General features: G+C 41.6%; 1 protein-coding gene across 4 annotated transcripts in view; it reads left to right on the top strand.

Moving 5' to 3' along the window:
• The window catches only part of LARGE1 (LARGE xylosyl- and glucuronyltransferase 1), a 268311-nt gene extending 246266 nt beyond the window's left edge, over positions 1 to 22045 (top strand). For all 4 annotated transcript variants that reach the window (XM_086887298.1, XM_086887297.1, XM_086887299.1 and 1 more), the window contains 4 exons: positions 2305 to 2583; positions 9352 to 9498; positions 14568 to 14763; positions 18873 to 22045. In XM_086887298.1, coding sequence (XP_086743424.1) covers positions 2305 to 2583; positions 9352 to 9498; positions 14568 to 14763; positions 18873 to 19070 — 820 coding nt within the window. In that variant the 3' untranslated portion in view covers positions 19071 to 22045. The remainder of the gene's footprint in view (positions 1 to 2304; positions 2584 to 9351; positions 9499 to 14567; positions 14764 to 18872) is intronic.
• Positions 22046 to 22281: the final 236 nt, after the last annotated feature.

Below are 22281 nucleotides of genomic sequence, written 5' to 3'. Positions count from 1 at the left end.
CAGTATGTACCTGGGGTTCAGAAATCAGGGTTGGAGTTAAAAAATGAGAGGTCAGAATGGGGAAAAGGAAAGACGTGATTAGCAAAACACTGCTTGAAATCTGAGAGAGAATGAGTTGGAAATCAGTTGAGTATTCTTAAGAAGAAAAATAAAAATAATCTCACAAAACAATTGAATTCCAGCAAAATTCACTTAGCTGAACAGACCTTTAAAAAATTTACTGGTGAAATTATGATCTCATTATTATGCAGTACAGTAGTACATTTGTTTTCTCTGTAGTCCTTAAGAGAATGCATTCCTCAAGACCCCTAAAAAAACTCAAAATAAATTGGTCATGTTGTGCTTAGAAATTCATAATTCTGAGTTTTGTGGTCAAAGGAGACATCACAATTTACAGGGAGCAGATTATGGAAGATCACCTAGCAGTTCCTGTATCGTATTTATGGAAGTAGAGCCTGTCAATGATTGGAGTAAATGTAGTATTCTGAAGGGTACTAAGATGTCCAGATGGGAACTTGTACAACCAAAACCCACTTTCCACTTCATTATCATGAAAAGCTTTGCATTATCAGGTGTGCTGTGTAAATAAGTTAACATGCCATTTAGTCCATTACATGGAGTCCTTAAAAGGCATTTTACTGCATTTTTTACTGGGCAAGTTTTCCATTTTTAAAATGATGCCCTAAATTTGAGTGCTGATAGATTGGAGTCTCTTGATAAACAGATTCTTTTTTCCCTATTTACTATTTGTGTAATCAAAATTCTAAACCCTTTACATACCTTTTAGATCTTTTTGTATTGATTTGTGTTTCAAATTCAGCTGTATGTTTCAGGCTGATAGTAGCCTTTGTTTCAACAATAGATAAAAAGAAAATGACATACCAAGTGTAGACTAGTAAAGTAATATATCTAAGAAAAAATTATTCTATCATCTTGGTATCATCACCATCATTCAGAAATGTGGGCAAAAGCTATTACTGTTAAGTCAGACTGTGTGTTTACTGGTATGAGCATATTATTACTTTATTTTGCAAATCTTAGGGAGAGAGTAGGAGGGGGAAATTATTTTCTCAGATTATGCTAATGCAGAAGACTTTTCTTGCAGTTTGTATAAATATTAATAGGAAAAATTCAGTAATGTGGATTTGGAACAGAGTGAAGATAATAATTTTGCATCATCTACTCTTCCCAGTTTTTAATAGAATATCTGGCTAAGCTGCATAGGTCATTTCCCTTCATATTAAATCAAGAGGCTTTGTAATCAGTGCTTGCTGTATTTTTGGGTGACACATCTCAATCTCTAGGCCATAAATTGCCCAAAGTGCTTAAATGATTTTGACTGAGTTTGGTTTGATTTACGTTTGTGTGTTAAATCTTTCCTTGTCATTTTTGTCAATAAAGCTGGAATTTTTTTAAAATATGCACCTGTTTAAAAAATGATTTAATGAAATATGAGATAGTGCTAAACATATACAAGTTAGTACTTTTAATGATAGTTTTGTCTGAAATGTTCTTTTGATATTCCACAGCAATGCCACATCTTGTCTTCACTCCCCTCCTTAGTCCCTGCTAATATTAAATCCCATTTCTATCGATGTGTCTTCTTTCTGTCCTTTTCCCTAACAGCGAGCCTTCTTTTAGTTAATGCACATGTTCACCTAAGTCAGTATCCCCTTGACCTCTCTTTTAACAGCCTTTAAGATCTGACTAACTGCCTTGCAAAAATTTGGGGAAGGATTTCCTAAACAGGAGGTGAAACGGTCTGTGGGTCTGTACACCTCTGTCTCCACAAGCTTGTTGAAGAGCACTGTAGTGTGTTACTGTGGGGAATAGCTTGACCTGAAATGTGAATTGGGCACTAGACAGCGTTGAAGTTTATGAGCCCCCTATCCTGTAAGTAGATCCACATGAACAGATCCCTGCAACTGCTCAAAGCTCCCACTAGGTAAGTCCTGTTATCCATGTGAGTTTTCCTGCAGCATCAAAGCTTTAAACAGAAAATGATGGTGCTTTAGGTATCTGAGTTGTGGATGTGTGTATCTAATCTAGGGCCATCTTAGACTACATTGGGTTTCATGAGATAGGTGCATCCAGGGTGCAGTCCATCTGTCCAGGAGGAGACCTCAGCTTACCATCTTAAATAATAAATTATGCTGTCAAAATATTTACTGCTTTCCACAGCATATAAAGTGTGCCCAACCTGTCTCACTTAGAGAAAGATCATTTGATCAGCATTTGGTCAGGTGAACACAGAGTCCCAGACAGGGAAATAGCTTTTTCTTATTCTCACCCTTCCTCTTCCAGGCTCCAGATGCTTGAAGCCATCTGCAAGCACTGGGAAGGTCCCATCAGCCTGGCACTCTACCTTTCCGATGCAGAAGCCCAGCAATTCCTGCGCTACGCTCAGGGCTCAGAAGTCCTGATGAGCCGCCACAACGTTGGCTACCACATCGTGTACAAGGAGGGGCAGTTCTACCCTGTGAACCTGCTCAGGAACGTGGCCATGAAGCACATCAGCACACCATACATGTTTCTGTCCGACATCGACTTCCTGCCCATGTATGGACTCTACGAGTACCTCAGGTAGTGGACAGTGAGGGAATTCCCACTGTCACCCACCACTGCAGCCTCTCCACACCCCACCCTTCTCACATACTCCCAAAACAGTTTGAGCAGGTGTGGAAATGGCAGCTTATAAATATTTGAGGTGTGACAATGCCCAGCAAGGCACAGGAAATTTTAGTGTACAAGGGACTGTAACTGGAAAGTAAAGCAAAATGGTTATGAAAGAAAAAACCCAGGTCTGAATATGAGCCTCGTTAGCAATTAGAATAATCTCCTCAGGGCTGCAAAAGAGCCAATTTGAAAATTGAACTGGGTTAAGTATTATTAAATGTCCAAGAACATAGTTTATTAGCAGAGATGTGAACCAGGCAGTTTCTCTAAACATCTCTGGTTCTTAACGTCAGTGACAGAAAAAACATGCAGAGCATTACTGAACTCGTTGTCCGTGTGACACACTCTTAATTCAGTTCCTTATCTTGAAAAGAGGGTGATGAGACTAACCAGCTCAAAAATATGACTGCAGTGCCAGCACCTGTCAAGGCAAAACAATTGTCATAAGTAAACTGGGAAGAGTAGCATCAGTGTATATTGTATAATACGGCATGTGAGCAGGTTGGGCTGAGCAAACTACAGACTTCTGATCATTAACTGAGCCTTTTTTTTAATAAAGACCTTTTTCCCCTGCAGAGGCTGGTCATCTGAGGCCAAAGCATAGAGCAAGGAGGACACCCTGTGGCCAGACAGGAGGATGTCAGTTCCTTTATCCTGACCAGTCTTGCTTTTCATCTCTGTTCTAATTTGGTAAAAGTTGATCAAAGTGTTCCAGTGAGGGCCTGCCTGTGCGTGTTCACTGTCAGTTCATAAGCCCGGGGCTTTGGAGTGTAAAGGAAAATATTCCTTCTGGTATCGTGAACCTATGGAGGAGTTTCTTTGTTTTGGGCTTAACTCTGTGAGATGTGTACAGGGCCAAATTCACTATTCAGAGGCATGGAATACTTCTTCTATGAGGAAGGGGTCAGAGAATTAAGGTTGTTCAGCCTGGAGAAGTGAAGGCTCCAGGGAGACCTTATTATGGCCTTCCAGTACATAAAGGGTGCTTAATAAGAAAGATGGGGACACACTTTTTTAGCAGAATCTATGAGAAAGGACAAGGAGTGTTTTTAAACTAAAAGAGGGAAGATTTAGATGAGATGCAAGGAGTACATTTTTTGCAATGAGGATAGCAAAACACTGGCACAGGTTGCCCAGAGAGATGGGGTACCCCATCCCTGCAAATATTCAAGGTCAGGCTGGATGGGGCTCTGGGGAACCTGGTCTAGTTGAAGATGTCCCTGCTCACTGTAGGGAAGCTGGGCTAGATGACTTTCAGAGGTGCCTTTCAGCCCATTCTATGGGCTATGAAAGCCCGTTCTATGGCTTTCAAGATGCTGAATTTCAGTTGTATCATTGAAGTATTAACACACTGTATCAGCTTATTTCTCTTTTATTTTGTTAAGTCTTTTCAAGTTGTGCTATGAGCACTTCAGAATTATTCTGTCCCTTGCACATATTAGATATCTCCAGATAGGTGGACAAAGACTTGTTCTTCATTTCTGTGTCCTCCTGTGTTAGTGCTGCATACTGGTACATTTCTGCAGATCAGTGCTGGACACAGTAAGGATGACATCTGTTGATACTGGCATTTATTGCTAGAAAAGGAACTTGTTCTCTCATGCTGCATCACAGTGCACGGATGGAGCCAGCAATGAAAGGAAGAAGAGAGGAGGGAAGACAGAATAATGTACCACCATTTCCTTGAGATATTACAACCATAGAAATAATTCTCATAGGGTGATATTGTGTTACAGAATTAAATGCACTATGATGGTGCATTGGTGATGTTTCAGAAAAAAACAGAGATGCTCTCTGAAAGCTGCTGCCTCTAAGACTTTGTGTTACTCTGCCAGCCTTCTTTAAGGCCCATACCACCTTAACTCTGACAGAGAGTCTCTCTTGCCTGGGAATTGCTAATCTGCTACTACCAGCTCTTTAAAAAGTAATTGGATTTTTTTATTTTTTTATTTTTAATGTGGACTAGAGGCTTTTGTTGCTTTTTCAGTAATGATTTTTCTAAGCAAAGTAGCAGGGACGTGCATTGAGATTATTTTAAATATGGATATCCTGTGTCTTTCTGCATTGACTGTTCCCACTGCTTCTGCAAATAGCTGATTAGTGCTATCTGTCTGAATGGCAGCAATTGTTTGTTAGAGAGAGACGTAACACATTTTTATCCTCATTTCCTCAGATAGAACAACCATAAACAAATGGAAATATTATGGTATTTCAGGCATCACTTTGTACAGGATAAGCCAGGCAAGTCCTTCTCACTGAAAGTTTGCTGATTTACATGTATTGCATATTGTGTCTCTGCAGATAATACATTCTCAGAAAGAAAGGAATTTTGAAAAATATTTTCTGTGTATTTTGAAGGTAAAGAGAGGTTACAGCCAGTTTTGAAGGAGAAACTGATGGAGCTGGTGGTTACCTATCACTTGATTTATCTGTTGCTTTGCACTTAGATTTGTGCTAATTGAGCTTTTTCACAGCTGCTAAGTAAAACCATTTCAATGTTTTTATCTCCATCAAACACCCTTTTAGTCTTGCTTTAGTCTTCTGTGAAGTACAAAAGGAAATGTATCATTTAAAGATTTCCTGTTTACCTTAGTTATTGAAGTCATCTTGTCATTGTCCCAGAGGTAAAGGCTTCTTCTGGTTGCTGCAAGTAAGGTGTTTGGGTCATCCTGCAGTCACTTCTAACATAAAACAGTGAGACAGCTGCTTATCTACAGGTGTCATAGGTACCACTCAAGTTCTTTCCTGACACATTTGTGTAAAATGTTCCCTTGGCTTCCAGTGACACATTTAACACAAATTGGGACACAGCATCCCAGCTCCATCCACGGGTTTTATACCTGTCCCCTACAACATGAGTTGTGAAGTAGTTCTGCTTATTTTTCAGCATCTCAGCTAGGGAGGTAATTCAGATTGTGCCTATTGGGGTTTTTGTGATGGTTGCCTTTGTAGTCTGTGAATTCATTGCTTTTGCAGAGAGGAAGAGCATTCTAATGAATTTAACAGTGCATTGACAATTCTCCAGTTCTGACCACAAGCTCAGTGCCTGCCATATTTGTTACTTGCAACCAACCACTTAACAAATCCTGATGGTGGAAGCACATTTGAGTTAATGGACTCCTTTTTTTTTTTCCCCAAGTGCAGTGCTTTAGGATTAGTTTGTTAATTTTTCTATGTCTGAGCTTCTCTGTCCTCCAAAAATGGGAATGATCTTACTATCTACTTACATGAGAATGAGAATTCTGTGTTGATTTTTGAAAACTACTATGCAGATTAGAAGATTGATAACAACATACTTGAGTTCATTCAACCCGTGAGGAGACTCCAGTGATTTAAGTTTCATTTCCTCACTGCTTTGTGAAAAATACAGTTTATTAGATTTAAAATTTAACCCAGCCTTCACTGTGTCAGAATGACACACATCAGGTCTGAACACAAAGATGCCTGGGAAATGGTTTCCTGGACAACACTAGCACAGAGAGTTAGCTCTTCATAGTCACAAATCCTTATTTTGGGGTTTGGGGGAAAAGGACAAGAAAAGAAAGTAGATACTGAATCAACACTACTGAATCAAAAAAAATAGCCCTCAACAGGACAGTGCAAGAATTACCTAGTTTGCCCAGTGGTAGCTTGCAAAATAAGCAAATGTATTTCCTCCATTATATTCCACATATCTGGCAGCACCAACAGTGAAAATTTTCCTATCCTGAAGTGTAACAGAACCAGTCAATCAACAAATAGCACTTCCATTCAAAACAGGAGAAAAAGTCATCCCACAGAAAATGAAAAAGTAGATTTGCTTCCAGTGGGAAGAAATTAGATTTTCAGCTGGTTGTCCAAGGAGCAGACCACCAGCCAAGTTATGAGAAGAAAATGGAAGGTGTTTTTCCTCTAACAAGTCCTCCCTGCCATTATCACAGTTTAAATGGCCTCTATTGTCCTTTGTCACTCAAGTTCAACATCTGGATGTCAGCAGCAATTTCTTCTTCCCTTTGCATCAGTCTTCTATATCACTGAGTCCACCTCAAGGACAGGTGATTCTACTCAGAGATCAGTGCTGCTGGGCTTCTTGTCTGGGTGTGTCTCAACTCCCAGCTCAGTTTTGGAGAGCCCCTCTACTTTGACCTTACTACCTGTACTGGTTGTGGCTGAGCTGGAGTTCCTTTCCCCATGGCATCCCTCACAGTGCTGTGCTTTGCACTGGTAGCTGGAAAGGTGTTGATAACTCTCCAGTGTTTTGGTTACTGCTGAGCAGCACTGGCACAGCATCAGCGCTCCCTCCATCATTCTGCCCCCATCTGGGAGAGGGAAAGATCTTGAGATGGGACACATCTAATACAGCTGAGCAAAACTGAACAGGGAGAATCCATGCCAAATGATGTCAGCTCAGATGTAAAAGCTAAGAAAATGAGGAGGAAGGCAGAGCATTCATTATTTAAAATGTTTGCCTTCTGGAGCAACCACTGTGTGTGTTCTTGCTTCCCTGGAAGTGGCCAGACATCACTTGATAGGAAGGAGAAAATGAAATCTTCTGTTTTTCTCTTTGTTGGTGCGCATTCAAGCTTTTGGTTTTGATTTAGTAAACCACCTTATCTCAACATACAAGTTGTTTTCCATCTTATTTTCTCTCCCCTACCCAGCAGAGAAGGAGAGGTGAGAGCAGCTTGGTGGGCATTTGGTGTCCAGCCAAGGTCACCCTGCCATACCAACATGCACCGTAAATGTTCACTTATCTCTTGAAAATGTTGCTGCAGAGAATATCCTGCTATTTTATTTCACTTTGGAAGTATCTGCACATCTCTGTGTTTGCCTGTATGCACTTCAAGAATCTTGTTTCCAGACCTCTGTATCTCTTTGCTTACCTCACTTTTCATGTTGACCTTTGACAGTGCAAGTGATTTCAGGCTCTTCTATCAGTTTGTTCCCTCTGCTTTTTGATTTCTTCCTGGATGTATTATCATCTATTTTTTCCAGTAGTTCAGGCATTGGCAAATGTATGAAATTTGCAGGTGTCAAGAGCAGCATGGAGTGTGCAGAAAGAATTGCTGATATCGACATTATTTTTGTGGTTCTATCCCATATCTTAGAGAATTAGTCACATTCAACACTAGATTCAACACAGGTTGCTCTGTCTGACAGATTCTGCTATTACTTGTGCTTGATACCTGTGCCTGCTGCAGCTTTGGTCAGCTTCAGACTGTGAACGTTGTTTCCTGCTCTTGGACAGTGCCAAGCACAGCAAGGCCTTTGAATTTTGCCTGGGCCTTTTAAGCTCTCCCTAAAACAAAGTTGCAGTAACAGCCATAGATGGAAGCTGCTGTTTCCTTGCAGAGCCCAAAGGATGAGCATGACTACAAATGTTACCTGCTCCTTCCTAGAACTGAGTCCCCAAAGCTGTACTGCTCAAGGCTGATAGATTGCACAGAGACCAGAAAGACTTTGATTTTGGAAAAGAAACTATATGACTATCCCCTGCGCTCAGAAGTGTGAAAGGAAAGAAACATTTAAAAGCATCATAAAGACTGTATACTGTCACTGGCACTGCTCAACAACTTTGGAAGGTCACAAATGCTGACTGTGAAGGAGTCATCTACTGACATGCATATATCTTGGCCTCTAGTGATGGTGAGGGAGAAGCTAGTGAAGAAAGTACAAAACCACTTATGATAAGATGCTGTTAAAATACTTCCATTGTGAAAAGTTAACTGGAATGTGTCAGGAGCTCTTTAAACAATGCAAACTTTGCACTAAGGAGGTGAGAACAGATTGCTTTTTATAAAACAGGCCTATAGGGTAGTATGAATTTCCTAAAATTCAGATTTTATTAAGTAGTTGTGCTCATCTTCTTTTTCTCTGACAGCAGTATAAATGAATTCTAGGTATTCTGGGCCTAGAAAAATGATTTGTTTGGTCCTTCTGTTGTTAGGACAGTGATCCCAGTTCCTTCAGCTTAAAAGGCCTGGAGAGGGTTTGCTGCTTGTCAACATTGTCCTTGATTGCTTGTTGCAGTAGCATGAAAGTCAGGACAGTGAATCCTGTTCAGGGGAACTGACTTTGACAGGGAGAGAGAGGAATATTTCTGGTATGAAATATGGAGATAATGAAAAGAAAATTGAGACAGAGTTATTCTAATGACAAGCATGAGATTCAGTTGGGGAATGGAAAAGTAACTTTTTTTTCTTTGGGTTTTAGTTTGTCAGGAAAGAATAGGCTGAACACCTCTGGCAGGCAGGATGAGAGATTGCTAAGCAGCTCCTCTGCTCTGACAGGGGTCTCAAGGCCCCTGCCTGGAAGAGAGCCCGGCTGTGTGAAATGCGTATGTGCACGCACACACCCCCCAAAACAGTCTGCACTGAACAACTTGCAGCAAAAAGAAGGAAAAAGAGAGGTATCCCAGTCCATCCAGTGTAGAGCACTTCTCTGCTGCCAGCAGTCTGTCAGGGCAGCACTGATCAGTCAAACACACAAGCTCATTTGGAATTCTGCAGCTCTCCCTGCTCTTAGAGCAGCAGACCAAAAGCAGAAGAAAATTTGAAGCACCTGTAGGAAAAGATATGGGCCATAGTTGCATTTATAGTATCTTAACTGCCCATTCTCTGCACTTTATTTTGAAAAGCTCAGTGATTTGTTCAGTTGGAAATTTTCCTACTTTTATTTGTTGTTTCTCTTTGCCAGGAAGTCTGTCATCCAGCTGGACCTAGCTAACACCAAGAAAGCTCTGATTGTACCTGCCTTTGAGACCCTACGCTACCGCCTCTCCTTCCCCAAGTCAAAAGCAGAGCTGTTATCTATGTTGGACATGGGAACCCTCTTTACATTCAGGTAATGGAAAGTACTCTTGAACCTGTGGTCATTCTCTTTGTTTTTTATGTTCATCTGAATATTTGGTTCTTCTCTCTCACTGTCATCTGCATTAAAAAACTTATTACAGTTTTTTTCCCTTTCCGTGGAGAGGCAGTGAACAGAATCATGTGGATATGTTCTGTCTGTAAGCTCAGCTTTTTATCTTGTATTACAGTCCTCTACTGAAGGGCTTCAGTTGTTAAATCGAATTTGCTTTATTTTCATCATTTTTTATTGCGCTACGAAATCAAGCGTGACCATTACACTCAAGTGCGTGTAATTTACTTTTTGGCTGCCAAATACTATCTGGGTAGCTGTGTCTCCTCATGTGACCAAAAGTATTGTATCTCTGCCCATTGGTTCTCTTCCTTACTGGAAAAACAAGCACAGGCTTGGCTTATGCTCTTTTAAAGTGTGAAACAGCTGCTTAATACCTAGAGTTCCTCCATGCAGGGGTAACAGAGTACTCTGACTGGAGGCTAAGAAGCAAAGAACACCTAAATTTGGAGCTCCTCTCTGAAGCAGACTTCTTTTGTGGCTGTGAACAAGTCACTTCTATTATCTGCCAGACTCTTCAGTTTTAAAATGCAACTACCAGGGGTTAACCATCTCTTGGGTGTGTGTGGTAAGGTCTGATTAGCAGGCATTTGTAAAGCATCTCAGCGATGGGAAGAGTACAATATGGCCTTATGATGTTGCACAGAGAGGGGGCTTAGGAGACTTGCGTTCTCTTCTCAGCTCCACTACTGCCCTGCTGAGAGGTGCTACACGAATCACTTTGCTTTCTTACATCTCTGTTCCCCATCTCTGAAATACAGGTAACAATGTTCACCTCTCCTTTTTGCAGTATTTTGAGATCTAGAGATAAAAGCTATGAAAAAGCTAGGCATTATCCATGGTTGGAGGAGCTCAAATCATACCTCTCCCATCCTTCCCTTTAGAGCTTTCCTCACACTTTTCCCATTCCTTTTATTACACACCACTCTCATTGCAGCAGCCACCCTTCCCTCATATGGTTGCATGCAGATGTCATAGCAGACAGCCTGCGTGAGTCTGGAAAACATAATTCTGATCAATGTCAGAATTCTACAGTGACTTCCTTGAAACAGAAAGCTGAGGTGACTGAGAGAGGCATGCATTTGTAAAATTACTTAAGGATACTGATAGAGCAAGTACCTTTCCCTCTGCCATCATTCTTTAACATACAAAAGGCATAAAAATTAACAAGAGATCGGATAAAAAATAGTTGTCTCTCCTGTAGCTGAGATAAAAAGTCTTTCTGGTGGAAAACAACACCCTCAGGATTTTCAGATGTTGCATTCCACCAGCAGTCAGCTGCATATTGGTGGCCTTCCTAATACAGATTTCAGCTTCAAGCTATATAGCATGTTGGTGTGTTATGTACACAACCAGATTTGCAAATCCTTTCTCAAGTCTCACTCAGGCAAAAATGTCTTTAACATCAGTGAGAGTTTTTCCAAAGCAAGGTTAAATAAGACTTGAAGGACAGGCAGTCTGTAGCTGGTGTACATATTAATGTCGGATACATTTTACAAATGCTTCCCCAGTTTGTTTTGGCTCATTTCATTGCTCCAATCTATCAACAGCCACAAAGCATCTGCACTCTGGGCTGAGAATTTCCACCTCCACCTTCAAGGTGCTTTAATAACGCTGCAATTTGATGCTGAGCGGGTGGGAGTGAGCTGGGGAGGACTGCTGTGACAGTGATTGCTGAGAGTGCCTGCAGCATCCCAGTCCCTCACACCACACAGTAGATTACAATCTTTCCCTCACTGAAATTGCTTTTGTCACCTCTTTTTGAAATGGTGACCTTTTCTACCTCTGGGCAGCTAAGAAGTACACAACGGCTCTCAATTACATCCCTCAGTCACCAGCAGAAGAAAAGAGAAGACAAGTGAGCATCTGTGGCTGGCAAGGTGTGCTGTGTGACACCCTCTGCCACAGTGGGGTTCTGTGCCAGCTCACTGGCTCCCTTAGCAGCTGGTGCTCCCGAGGATGTACCTGCTCAGGGCCTGGGTAAGAGCTGATGAGCCACAAATGCACTGCCCACACACATCCAGGCACAGGGGAAACCACAGCTGGCAGGAGACACATCATTGTATGGAGAAAACAGAAAAAACAGCAACTGATTAACTAATTAACTGATTGCATCCACAATCCAGCAAAATGTTTAAGCATCTGAGAACAGAAGTAGGAAAGTTTTTCTTTCACCAAATTGTCTTTCTCACTGAAACAGGAAGCTTAGAGGAGGCAGGGAGGAAGAACACTGAGAATAACTACTTCATTTTGCTAACTTTAGCAAAGTTTACTATAGTTTTGACATTTTATTTTGAGTAAAAGCAATCAGTAACACAAGTAAAATGAAACATTGGATACAAAGTGGAGGAAGGGGTGATGTGGTGTGTTCCTGCTGTTCTCCATGAACTGTGGGAAAGAAACTCGTCATGATTTTAGGGAGATCAAGTTACTTGGTTTGGATTTGTCAAAATTGCAAGTGTAATGAAAAATATGTTGTTCACAATTTTCACAATGTTCTCCAGGGATTCAGTCAGATTGAGTGTGGCCTTAAAATGCAATGTGTATTTAAATCTTGAGTGAGAAAGGCTTGAGCAGAAAATTATGTTTATTCATTTGTCCTGTGAGATGGAATACCAGTATAGACTGTGAACCTCTTCTCACAACTGCAGCACCAACAGTAAAATCTGTTGGAAATGTCTCAGCCTTTAATGGGAGCTTCCTCTCGATGGACCCTCATGGAGTGTTGTCTCCTTGTCTTTCTTTGCAATACAGTTCATGTAATCAGCCATTGACCAAGACCTAGTTCCAGCAGATTATCTGTGTATGAACCCATATATATTGTATGTACAGACATGTATGTAATCCAACAGTGCTCTCACAATTCTTGTTTTCAGTCTAATTACTCCTCCATCACTATTGTGTGTACACCTCATTTGAGCATCCTATACTCATTTATGTCTTTGTCAGGACTGTAGCTATCCTTTTGCCTTTCTCTTTCCTTCCACTCACATCAATCACTCTCAAGAGGCAAGTAAGTAACCTCTGTTGTTACTTGGTTTTATACAATCAAATCTAATTCTTCCTTTCTGCTTTCATTTGTCTCTGCAACTACAGTTCCATATTTTTCCTTAATTGTCTCTTCCCAATTATTTACTTTTCCCTGCTAGTTTGCTCTCTTGACTCAGAGATGTATACTTGAGCTGCTATAGGTGCTTACACTGATATCTCCAAAAAGGGTGGAAAGAAATCAAATTCTTTTTATGGTTAGTATCTTGTTACCCCCTGTTTAAATCAGTGGGAGAGTGTTACTAGAATAACAGCAGCAGTTGGCTGCTTCTCTGCAGGAATCTCTCAATTAACCAAAGTTTGTATGGAGCTTTGAAGATATAAATCACTTCATAAGTGTTTAGCAGTCATTATTATTATTTTTATCATAATTAATTTCAAAATGCCGGAGGTAGGATTTTAGAAGATACAGCACCCTGCACAATTCTGTATCATTTTAAACCCCACATTGTTACTGTTGGGTTGGTTTTGTTTCCAGCATAGATAGCGGCACATTAGTGTCTGACTAGGTTAGCCATGCATCTCCTAAAGAGGCCAAGAAAAGGGATAGGTTTTCTGGTGATGATTCCAAAGGGCATTGAGGGTTATAAGCATCTTTGTGAATCTGGCACTGCTTTCTGATAATCTCTGGAGAATTATTTCACTCTCAGTTTTTTTAATACAAAAGGGTTTTGTTTTTCCTGGTCCCTAGGCAAGATATCTGAAAGTGGTGAAGTCTGTTTACAGTTTAGAAATGCAGTATACAAAGGACCACACATTACTTGTGACCCCAATGCCATCCTAATAATTCAGTCTTTGCACTGCCCTAAACAGAGTGTCAGCAAAGCTGAACACCTCTGATTCTCCTGTTACAAGCCATATAAATATGTCCAAATGAAAACTCCTAGGCTGTGATTTTATATTCCTGGTTTTAGTAATAGCTTAAAATGTTACGAGAATTTCTGGGATTTAAACATTACGTCATGTTGTAATTTTGCAATATTTAATGTTCAGATCCCTTCACTTTTAGTGTGTGAGTCATCCCTGTGAATTCAATCTACCTTACTTTACAAATTGGCAGGATATTTGTTTTGTCCCTTCTATTGCCTATCTATCTCAGTGTTGTAATACAGATACTTGCTATGCCTTTGTTTCATTAATTAATCTATGAATCTGCAGAAAGAGCTTGTCTCATTGATTTTTGGAAAGTGTTAGAATAAGTGGGTGAGAGAGTCATTGACCCTGGCACTAATGGGGTGCATTCAAGCTGTGCTAGGAAAAGACCTGCTGTGACCTAAACAAGATTAGCAAAATATAAAAGGATCTTTTTTTGTAAATCAAATTGATTACCTTACTGGAGATCACAGGAGTACTCCCTACTTTGTTGAACTTAGAGCAGAAAGCCTTTATGTAATATTTTACTTATTAATGTAATTATGCAGCTTGGTTCCTGCCATAGAAATAACTGTAATTAATAAAATGAAACATCTATCCAGAGCTGCAGGTGTCTCTCATGCAAATTATAAAATTGCCTATAAAACAGATCGTGAATTTCACTATGGTGGGAAAATAGCTAATTTTAGGGACCTTATCTGAGCTGCAGATTTCCACACCGATTTTAGAGCACCGACCGATGCAGCTGCTTGGTTGCTAGGAATAAGACACAGCACTTGTAGTGCAGATGAACTGACAGGGTACTGTGTAATTGTTTCTCACATTAGCATGAGGTACTGTTTTCACACTATCCTTCGCCAACTAGATGTGTTTAAGCATTGAGCTCTGGGAGGCATGCTGGAAATAGTCCTAGAAATTGCCTCCGACGCGTCCTGAAAATGATGATGTGAACTGTAAGCTAATGTCCTTATTTTTGAGCATTCCATCTAACAGGTGATATTTTGTTCCCTCGCCAAGATGCTTTCTATCTAATTGCCTCCCCACGTCCCTGCTGTTTATGTCTGTTTCAGGTACCACGTCTGGACGAAAGGGCACGCGCCAACAAATTTTGCCAAGTGGCGAACAGCCACCACCCCCTACCGCGTGGAGTGGGAGGCAGACTTCGAGCCATACGTCGTCGTGAGGAAGGACTGCCCGGAGTATGACAGGCGCTTTGTGGGATTTGGCTGGAACAAAGTAGCTCACATCATGGAACTGGATGCACAGGTGATGAGATGACACACGAGTATCTCACCCGGGGCTCTGCAGCGGGGTTGTTACAACAAAATCTGTGTCCTGTAGGAAGGTGTCACGCTTTGCATCACCAGAGTGTTCATCTGGCCTTACTGAGCTCCTTAATGAGTGCTTCTTGAGTTGGGTACACTTTGTTTAATGCTTGTCAAGTATTAAATGAAGAACTGAGTCTGAGTTCATTTATTTGTCAGTTGTAAGAAATTCATTGTTTAGCAGAGGCACAGCTCCTGTAGTGCTCTCCTCCTGACCGAAGCGTTGCAGCAGTTGTTGCCAATCCCATCACTTACTAAGGAACACGTAGACCTGGTTTTTTTTTTCAGGTAAATAGAGGTTTGTGAGTCCCAAATGCTAACTTAGAATTCAAAAACTAGTCTTCAGCTGAATTCAAGGCAAGCATCTTTAATTTCTGGCTGGGATTTACAGCACATTTCTGCAAAGCCAAAGTCTTTACATTTCCAAAGTCTGGGGTTGTGGTGCAGACTCTAAAGGATCCAGGTACTTGAGCCTTGGGCTACCTGCTTCTTGGATCTGTGACTTGGGATGAAGCTGTAGGGCAGAATTTATAATAATAAGGATGCAGAGAAAGCTCAGGAGTCCCAGACTGGCACCAGAGCTCTCAGAGTTGCCAAGGTCCCTGCTGCCAACCTAGATCTTAGAGGCTGGCAGTGTCTCTGGCTCCATGGGAGCCCAGTGCTGCTGCTCACTGAAATGGCAGGATTTGCATCACCCTGCTGTTCTTGGATGAGAAGCTACCCACTGTACTAATCAGCAAGGTCTGGGTCATGGCATTTCTTTCTAGTTTGGGTTTGTTGTAGTTTTTTTCAGATTGGTTTCAATCCCAGTGTTTGAACTAGTAGCATTTCATGCTAACCAAAAAAATAGGTTTTGGCGATTTTTATCCTCCTGTGATAGCTTTTGCTTTGAACCTGGAATAGAACAGTTTATGTGAAGCTGAGCAGCTCAAGGCTTGGAGCAAGTCGGTGGGAGATGGTGTCTCTGGGGTGTGAGCTGCAGTGTGTTTGTGTGCAGGCATTTTCTACTTCTGCTTGCAAAACCACATGGTCACCTTGGGCTGGCTTCCACTTGCCCTCTGTTTGCCAAGGGCATTCCCAACAAATTTGTACCTACTTAGGTTAAAAAAAAATATTACAGACTAGGAAAAAAATGTCCCTTATATTAACGTTAATAATACTTTGCTCCGCTATAGCACTGTAATTTTTCTGCACTTTCCAAACACTAATAAATTAACCATCAGTTGTGGAGAGTGCCAGGGTAATGGTTTATTATTTGTTAATATGGGTAACAGGGCTTATGTTCCCAGTGGCAGCTCTTATGTGGCATTCAGGATTTAAGTCTTCTGTTCAGAAGTGTCTGCCCAGCACAGAGATCCACACATGGGAAATGGAAACATTCTTCAAAGTTGGTCACAACACAATAATTTTAAAGGACCATTGGGTTGGAATTAACTCTAGGAAATTGTTTTTCTCACTCTTCCAGCCTTAAATACAGCATCACATTCAAAAGAGGTTTCATTTTCCTTTGTAACAACATGGGTATTGGCAGATTCTCCCACCAAATGAGCCTGGAGGAGACATGGGATGGTACAGCTACTTCCCCTGTGGCATTCCTCTGCTTTGGGGTGTGCACAGATCAGGTTGCTGCCAGCTGCTTGGCTGGCTTCATTACCAGTAGGCAGAGCAGCTTCTCAGTTATTTCACTGCTCCTCACAACTGCAGTGTCTGTCAAGAGGTCTGTTCCAGATCCCTTTCCAAGAGCCTGTGCCACTGCCATCCCTCAGAGCAGGACATGGCATGGAGATAATCATCATTGTTATTCTGGGGGCATCCAGGTGTCCACTGAGCTGGATGCTGTGCAAATGCACAGATAATGCCAGTCTCCATCTAAAGAATTTGTAATGTAGGAGACAGGGACAGAGGTTCCTGCAAGTGCATTGCCTTCTCAACGTGTTCTTTTCCATGTAGTAGGGTGAGGTCATTAGGAAACCTTTCCCTACCTTTCAGTGACTGTGCTACTAGACTGTGAGTGTCCCATTTTGCAGGACCCTAGCCCAGCATATTTCAAAAGGGATTATTTGCAGTAGACTCACTATTTTTTGAAAGGCTTTCTGTGCCTGAAGGCCATTCAGAGGGATGGGAACACTGCTGAGCTGAAGAGTTTGCACTGCAGTGTGTAGACAGTCCCTGACTTGCAGTATTACAGACTTGAGGTGCAAACAGAGAACAAGGAAAAGGTCTGCAGCTCCATCCTATAGTTATAAGGTCTCTTAGAACCATTTTCTGTAGTTTGTAGTTGATCAGCTCTCCTCACTCCATGGTGCCAGCCTTTGGTTTCACATTTGGCTCCCCATTAGCCCTAAGCATCTTCCAGCTAAATAAAGTCTGCCTGTGAGCATCATATTATTTTGATCTTGCTATACATTTTCACTTCTAACAGAAGATCAGAGGACCCCATTCCTGTATACGACAACATTGTAAATTGGCACAAAGATTTACCACTTTAGCACTGTCTGTCAGGCAACAGGCATTCCCATAGGGAAGACGGAGCTGCATCCGCACTTAGCTGTCCAGCACATACAGGTGAAACACTGAGGTATATCAGCACAAGTGTGTTTTTCCCCATAAATCCCTCTCCCTACTAAAATATTTATGAGTACTCTGCCTTTCTGCTGCATATATTCTTCATCTCTGCACAGGCTCCTAAATATACAGGTGACTGGACATTGCAAACCAGTTGTGCACCACTTCCTGTAAAGCCAGCATGCTCTCTTGCTGTTCCTTCCCAGGCCAGTTTCTTTTGTAGACAAAGTTAATGAGTCAGTCCAGCAACAACTGTAGGTAGAAACTGTGTGAGAAAATAGGAAATTTGCCTGTGAAGGCTTCAGAGTTTCTTTGTAATTTGCATCCACTACAACTCAGACTTCTTGAAATTCCATATGAAAAAAGTGGTTAGGGTACTTTGTTTGGGCACAGAATAATGAGGCACACATCCCTTACCCAGTTCCTTGCAGAAGATACCTGCTTGTTGCATATCCTACTCTAGTGAACTTTCAGCTTGTTTAAGAATCAGGCTTTTTTGAGCTTTGCTCTAATCATCATATATTTACCTGTAAAAATTGAAAGACTTTAAGAGAAATAATTGAGATTTAAATCAGCCATCATTTTTCAACAACAAAAATTGTCAAAGAACTTGGTCCGATATAAAGAGAATAAGTGAAATAGTTTTACAAGAGAAGGAGAGTTAGCACAATATCTCAAACTTCATGCAGAACTTAATTTGCGTAAAAATGTCTCTAAGCATATGGAATTAGCAGGTTCATTTTCACACATTGCCTATAAATGTTATCATATTCTCCCCTTATTTCAGGTTTATAAATAGTTTTGGACAGTTTTGTCTCTGTAAGTATCATAGCATATAGGCAAAGCAACATATGCCATGCAGTTTAGCCTTTGTAAATGTAGCTTATTCCAGCACCCCAAGCAAAACAAACTTTAGGGGCAGAGCTGTGTTTTTACACGGACACTTGAAACTCATGCTGTGGAGTCGCAGCTGTGTTGTTTCAATCACACTGCTGAAAAATCTGTGTGGCAGATATGGCTGTGGGTGTGCCTTTTGCACTATTTCCCCATTATTTAGCTTATATGGAGTAAAATGTTTTAAAATAATTGGGTTTTTTTTTTACCATGAGGGTGGTAAAACACCGGGGGAGATTATCCAGAGGGGAGGTGGATGCCCACTCCCTGGAAACTTGCAAGGTCAGGTTGGATGGGGCCCTGGCAACCTGATCTAGTTGAAGATGTCCCTGCTCATTGCAGGGAGGTTGGTCTAGATTGTCTTGAAAGGTGCCTTCCAACCCAATAAATTCCATGATTTTACAAAAAGAGAAAGTAGATCTTTCAAAAAAACCAAGAAAAAGCTACTTGTGGAGAAAAGGGCAGCTTATTTGAGATCCCTGATGGGTCAGTAGTTCCTGAGGCAGAAAGTGCGCTGTTGCACGATGGAGCAGGTTTGGCTGGAGGTGCGGGAGGCTGGATCGCCCTCACAGCTGTGTCTCTGTCCCGCAGGAGTACGAGTTCACGGTGCTGCCCAACGCCTACATGATCCACATGCCGCACGCGCCCAGCTTCGACATCACCAAGTTCCGCTCCAACAAGCAATACCGCATCTGCCTCAAGACGCTCAAGGAGGAGTTCCAGCAGGACATGTCGCGCCACTACGGCTTCGCGGCCCTCAAGTATCTCACAGCAGAGAACAACAGTTAGCGCCGCGGAGCCCACACGGGGCCAGCGGGGACACCGAGGCAAGAGCCACTCAGCCTTTGGGGCCTGGTCTTCACACTTCAGACTGAGAAATACTTCCTGTTTTTATATCATACTCGGCAGTTCTAACAGTAGAAATTTGAAGTGACATGTCTTGGGACTATGCTCATCCATCCCTTCCCCAACTACCCCAAGCCTGTCGGCTTTAGCGTTCATGAGGCGTCTGCGAGTGGGGCCAGCCGGGCGCCCTGCAAGCCACCCAAGGTGGGGACTGGGCAGGGGCTGGGATTGCACTCTGCTCTCTTGACTGCAGAGCACAGACAGACCTTCAGAATACAGGATTTCATGTTGCTATTTAATAATTTGACATGCTTTTTATCTGTAAAGGAAGATCTTCGGGTCGCTGTCCTGTGAATTTCAAATCTGCACTACTCTAAAAGGGAACTTTCACCTGTGAACTTTCACAGGGGCCCTGTTAATATGGATGACCTTGTTAATGCAGGATGAGCCAAAGGTCTGAATTAGCCTTGAAAACACAGGGGACACTTACACAATACTGCACTCCTGAGAAGGTGTGTTACTGGTTCAGTTGCGTACATGATATTGGTTGGTCTTTTTTTTCTCAATTTTTTTTTTTTTTTTTTTTTTTTGGGAAAATCCCCTATATCCCACCCTGCCTTTGACCCAGTCCTAAATGCTGCTCCTTTTCCTTGCCAAGGAAATATCTCCCTTGTGTTTCTTTGCCATCTTCGGTTTTGGTGGTCCAGTAAAGAAGATCAGTAGCTCTGCCAGAAAGTGAACAAAACTTGTCAGTTTAAGGTCTGTTTTCATCAGAACAACTTGTTCACATGTGTCTCATAAGATAAAGGACCCGGCTCTAACCCTTTATCTTTTTTAGACAAGAATTGGATTTTACCTATAAGGCACATTGTACCAAGGGAATACTGATTTGTAGGCTCATTTCAGTGCTGCCCATCCGTGAAGGCACTGGGCCTTAGGCTTTAAGTGGACTTCTTTGCTGAACAGTGAACATAAACTAGTAAAAAGGCAACTAGTAGCCTTGGTGCTCTCCTGCTGCCTGCTGCAAGGTCTCAGAACTACTTCGTTAAAGGAGTTTATAATTAAAAGGAGCAGAACTGTTAGGAATAAACTCCCCATTGGACGGGGAGAAAAGAATGTGTTGGGAATCTGAGTGAGTGTTTGTTTGAACGTGGACTGGTCAAGTTCACAACATCGGTACACACGGGAGTTTGCTGGAGGGCGAACAGGAACCTAACAAGCAAAATGCAGAAAACAAGACACTGGACTTTTTGCCATTTTCTTTATCTTCAGTATTAATGTTGTGTTTACATGGGAGGAAGAGATGAGGTGCACTACCCCTTGCAGGGCTATTTGTAATTTCTGTTGCAATGTTAATAGAAAAAGCAGAAACAACTCAGTGAGAAACGTGTCTGTCTCCCTGCCCCAAACACCAAACAACCACATGTACCAATACCACTGCCCGAGCTGGGAAATGGATCCATATTGTGTTCTGCTCACATTTTTCCATTTTGTTTTTCAGACACTGGACCTTCTACTTTCTTCCCCACCTCATCCCTCTAGAGCTTGGTTTTATTTCTAACCTGACATTTTGTGAGAGATTTTTGTTACGGTGCAAACCACGCAGTTAAACCAGACATTTAAACTACAAATATCAGTTCATCATTCTGTGTATATATAAGAAAAGCCAAAAAAGGCAATATCTTTGACAAGAAATAAAAAGGGGCGGGAGGCTGTGTGTAGTTTTCACTTTTTCCCCTGGGAGTGTTAGCTGCATAAGAATATATCACTGCATAATTTTCCAAAGAGCTTTCTTTTCTGTTCTTAATGGCTTTATGCAAAGATTTACATAAAAAGCTGGGGAGAGCTGGAAAGAAGTGAAATTGGTGCTCAGTTCTAGCTAAGATACATTATTTTAAAAACATCAAAGTTTTAAGTCCCCAAGTCCTGTATTACCATTAAAGGCACAGGTCACTGTGCTGATGGAGAATGAGAAGAACCCTGCAGCACAGACTGTTGATTAGCCAGGATGCAGAAAGATCCCAAAAGCTGACCCTGAGAGGGGCTAACAGTCATTGAAATGTGACACCTACATGGAAGCCCCAGTCAGAGCTTCAGTGTGGCCACCATTATGTTCCATATGTATTAAAAATTTTCATTTCCAGATGTACATTTCTCCTTGGCTTAACAACATTGCCAAAGGATGGACTGGATTTCTCTGCAGCAGCATAACCTGGACATTACTTGGCTGTGCCATTATCAGCATTCTTCTCATTATTCTGTTCTCAGTGGTGAAGGATTGGGGAGCAGGGAGGTAATGATTTGCTACTTGCCTGACTGTACAGTGAGTCTTGGGATCTCCTGGATAGACTTAGGTGTGCTGGCTGGTGTAACCAGCTCAGAGATTGGTAGCAGGTACAAAGAGTCCCTTTTTTTGTCCTTACAGACACTGTACTGACTTGTATCTGTCATGTCATGTCTGTCTCTGTGCTTCATAATTTGAGAGGTGTGGGTCTTGAGGTTTTCTTTGCACATTTCAAACAATTTACCTGATGGTAAGTTAGGATTACATATCTGTCTGTAACTGCCAGGGCTCTTGCAACACCGTGACAAAATCCACCACAGACAACAAAAAAAAATTCCCAACTCAGTTATAATACTGGCTGTCTTCCAGTCCTCTGCTGTAGTAGGTATTTGCTAGGAACTTTGTTACTTAATTCTCAGTTTTTTCCTGAAATCTTCCAGAAATAGCAGATAAACCTGGTGACTTAATGCCTTTGATTTATTGATTTGTTCCACCAACTTCTCTCTCGAGTCTCCAATCTATGACCTCTCTCCGTATCTTTGATATTTGGAAAGTGTGAGTCTCTCATTTAGATACCACTCCAGCACCCTCCCAGTGAAGACTGATGCAAATAAATCATTTAGATTCTTGGCAATCCTTACTGTCTCTAATTGTTTCTTCTACTTGTTTGGGGTGGCCTGCCCGTTATCTACACTTCCTGCTTTTGGTGTACTGAGCAAATGTTCATTTTCAGTTTTAACTTCCTACTGTTTGCTCTTCAGATTCCCTCTTAGCTTCCTCAAACTCCATCTTAACTATCATATACCTTCCTTTCAGCTTTACATAGTTTTATTTCCATTCTCTGAAGGTTTCCTATTTGGCCTGAATAAC

This window comes from Cyanistes caeruleus, chromosome 4, assembly GCF_971803275.1.
Source record: "Cyanistes caeruleus chromosome 4, bCyaCae1.hap1.1, whole genome shotgun sequence".
NCBI lineage: Eukaryota > Metazoa > Chordata > Aves > Passeriformes > Paridae > Cyanistes > Cyanistes caeruleus.
The sequence above is the reverse complement of the archived record's forward strand: the minus strand, read 5'-3'. Positions and strand labels throughout refer to the sequence as shown.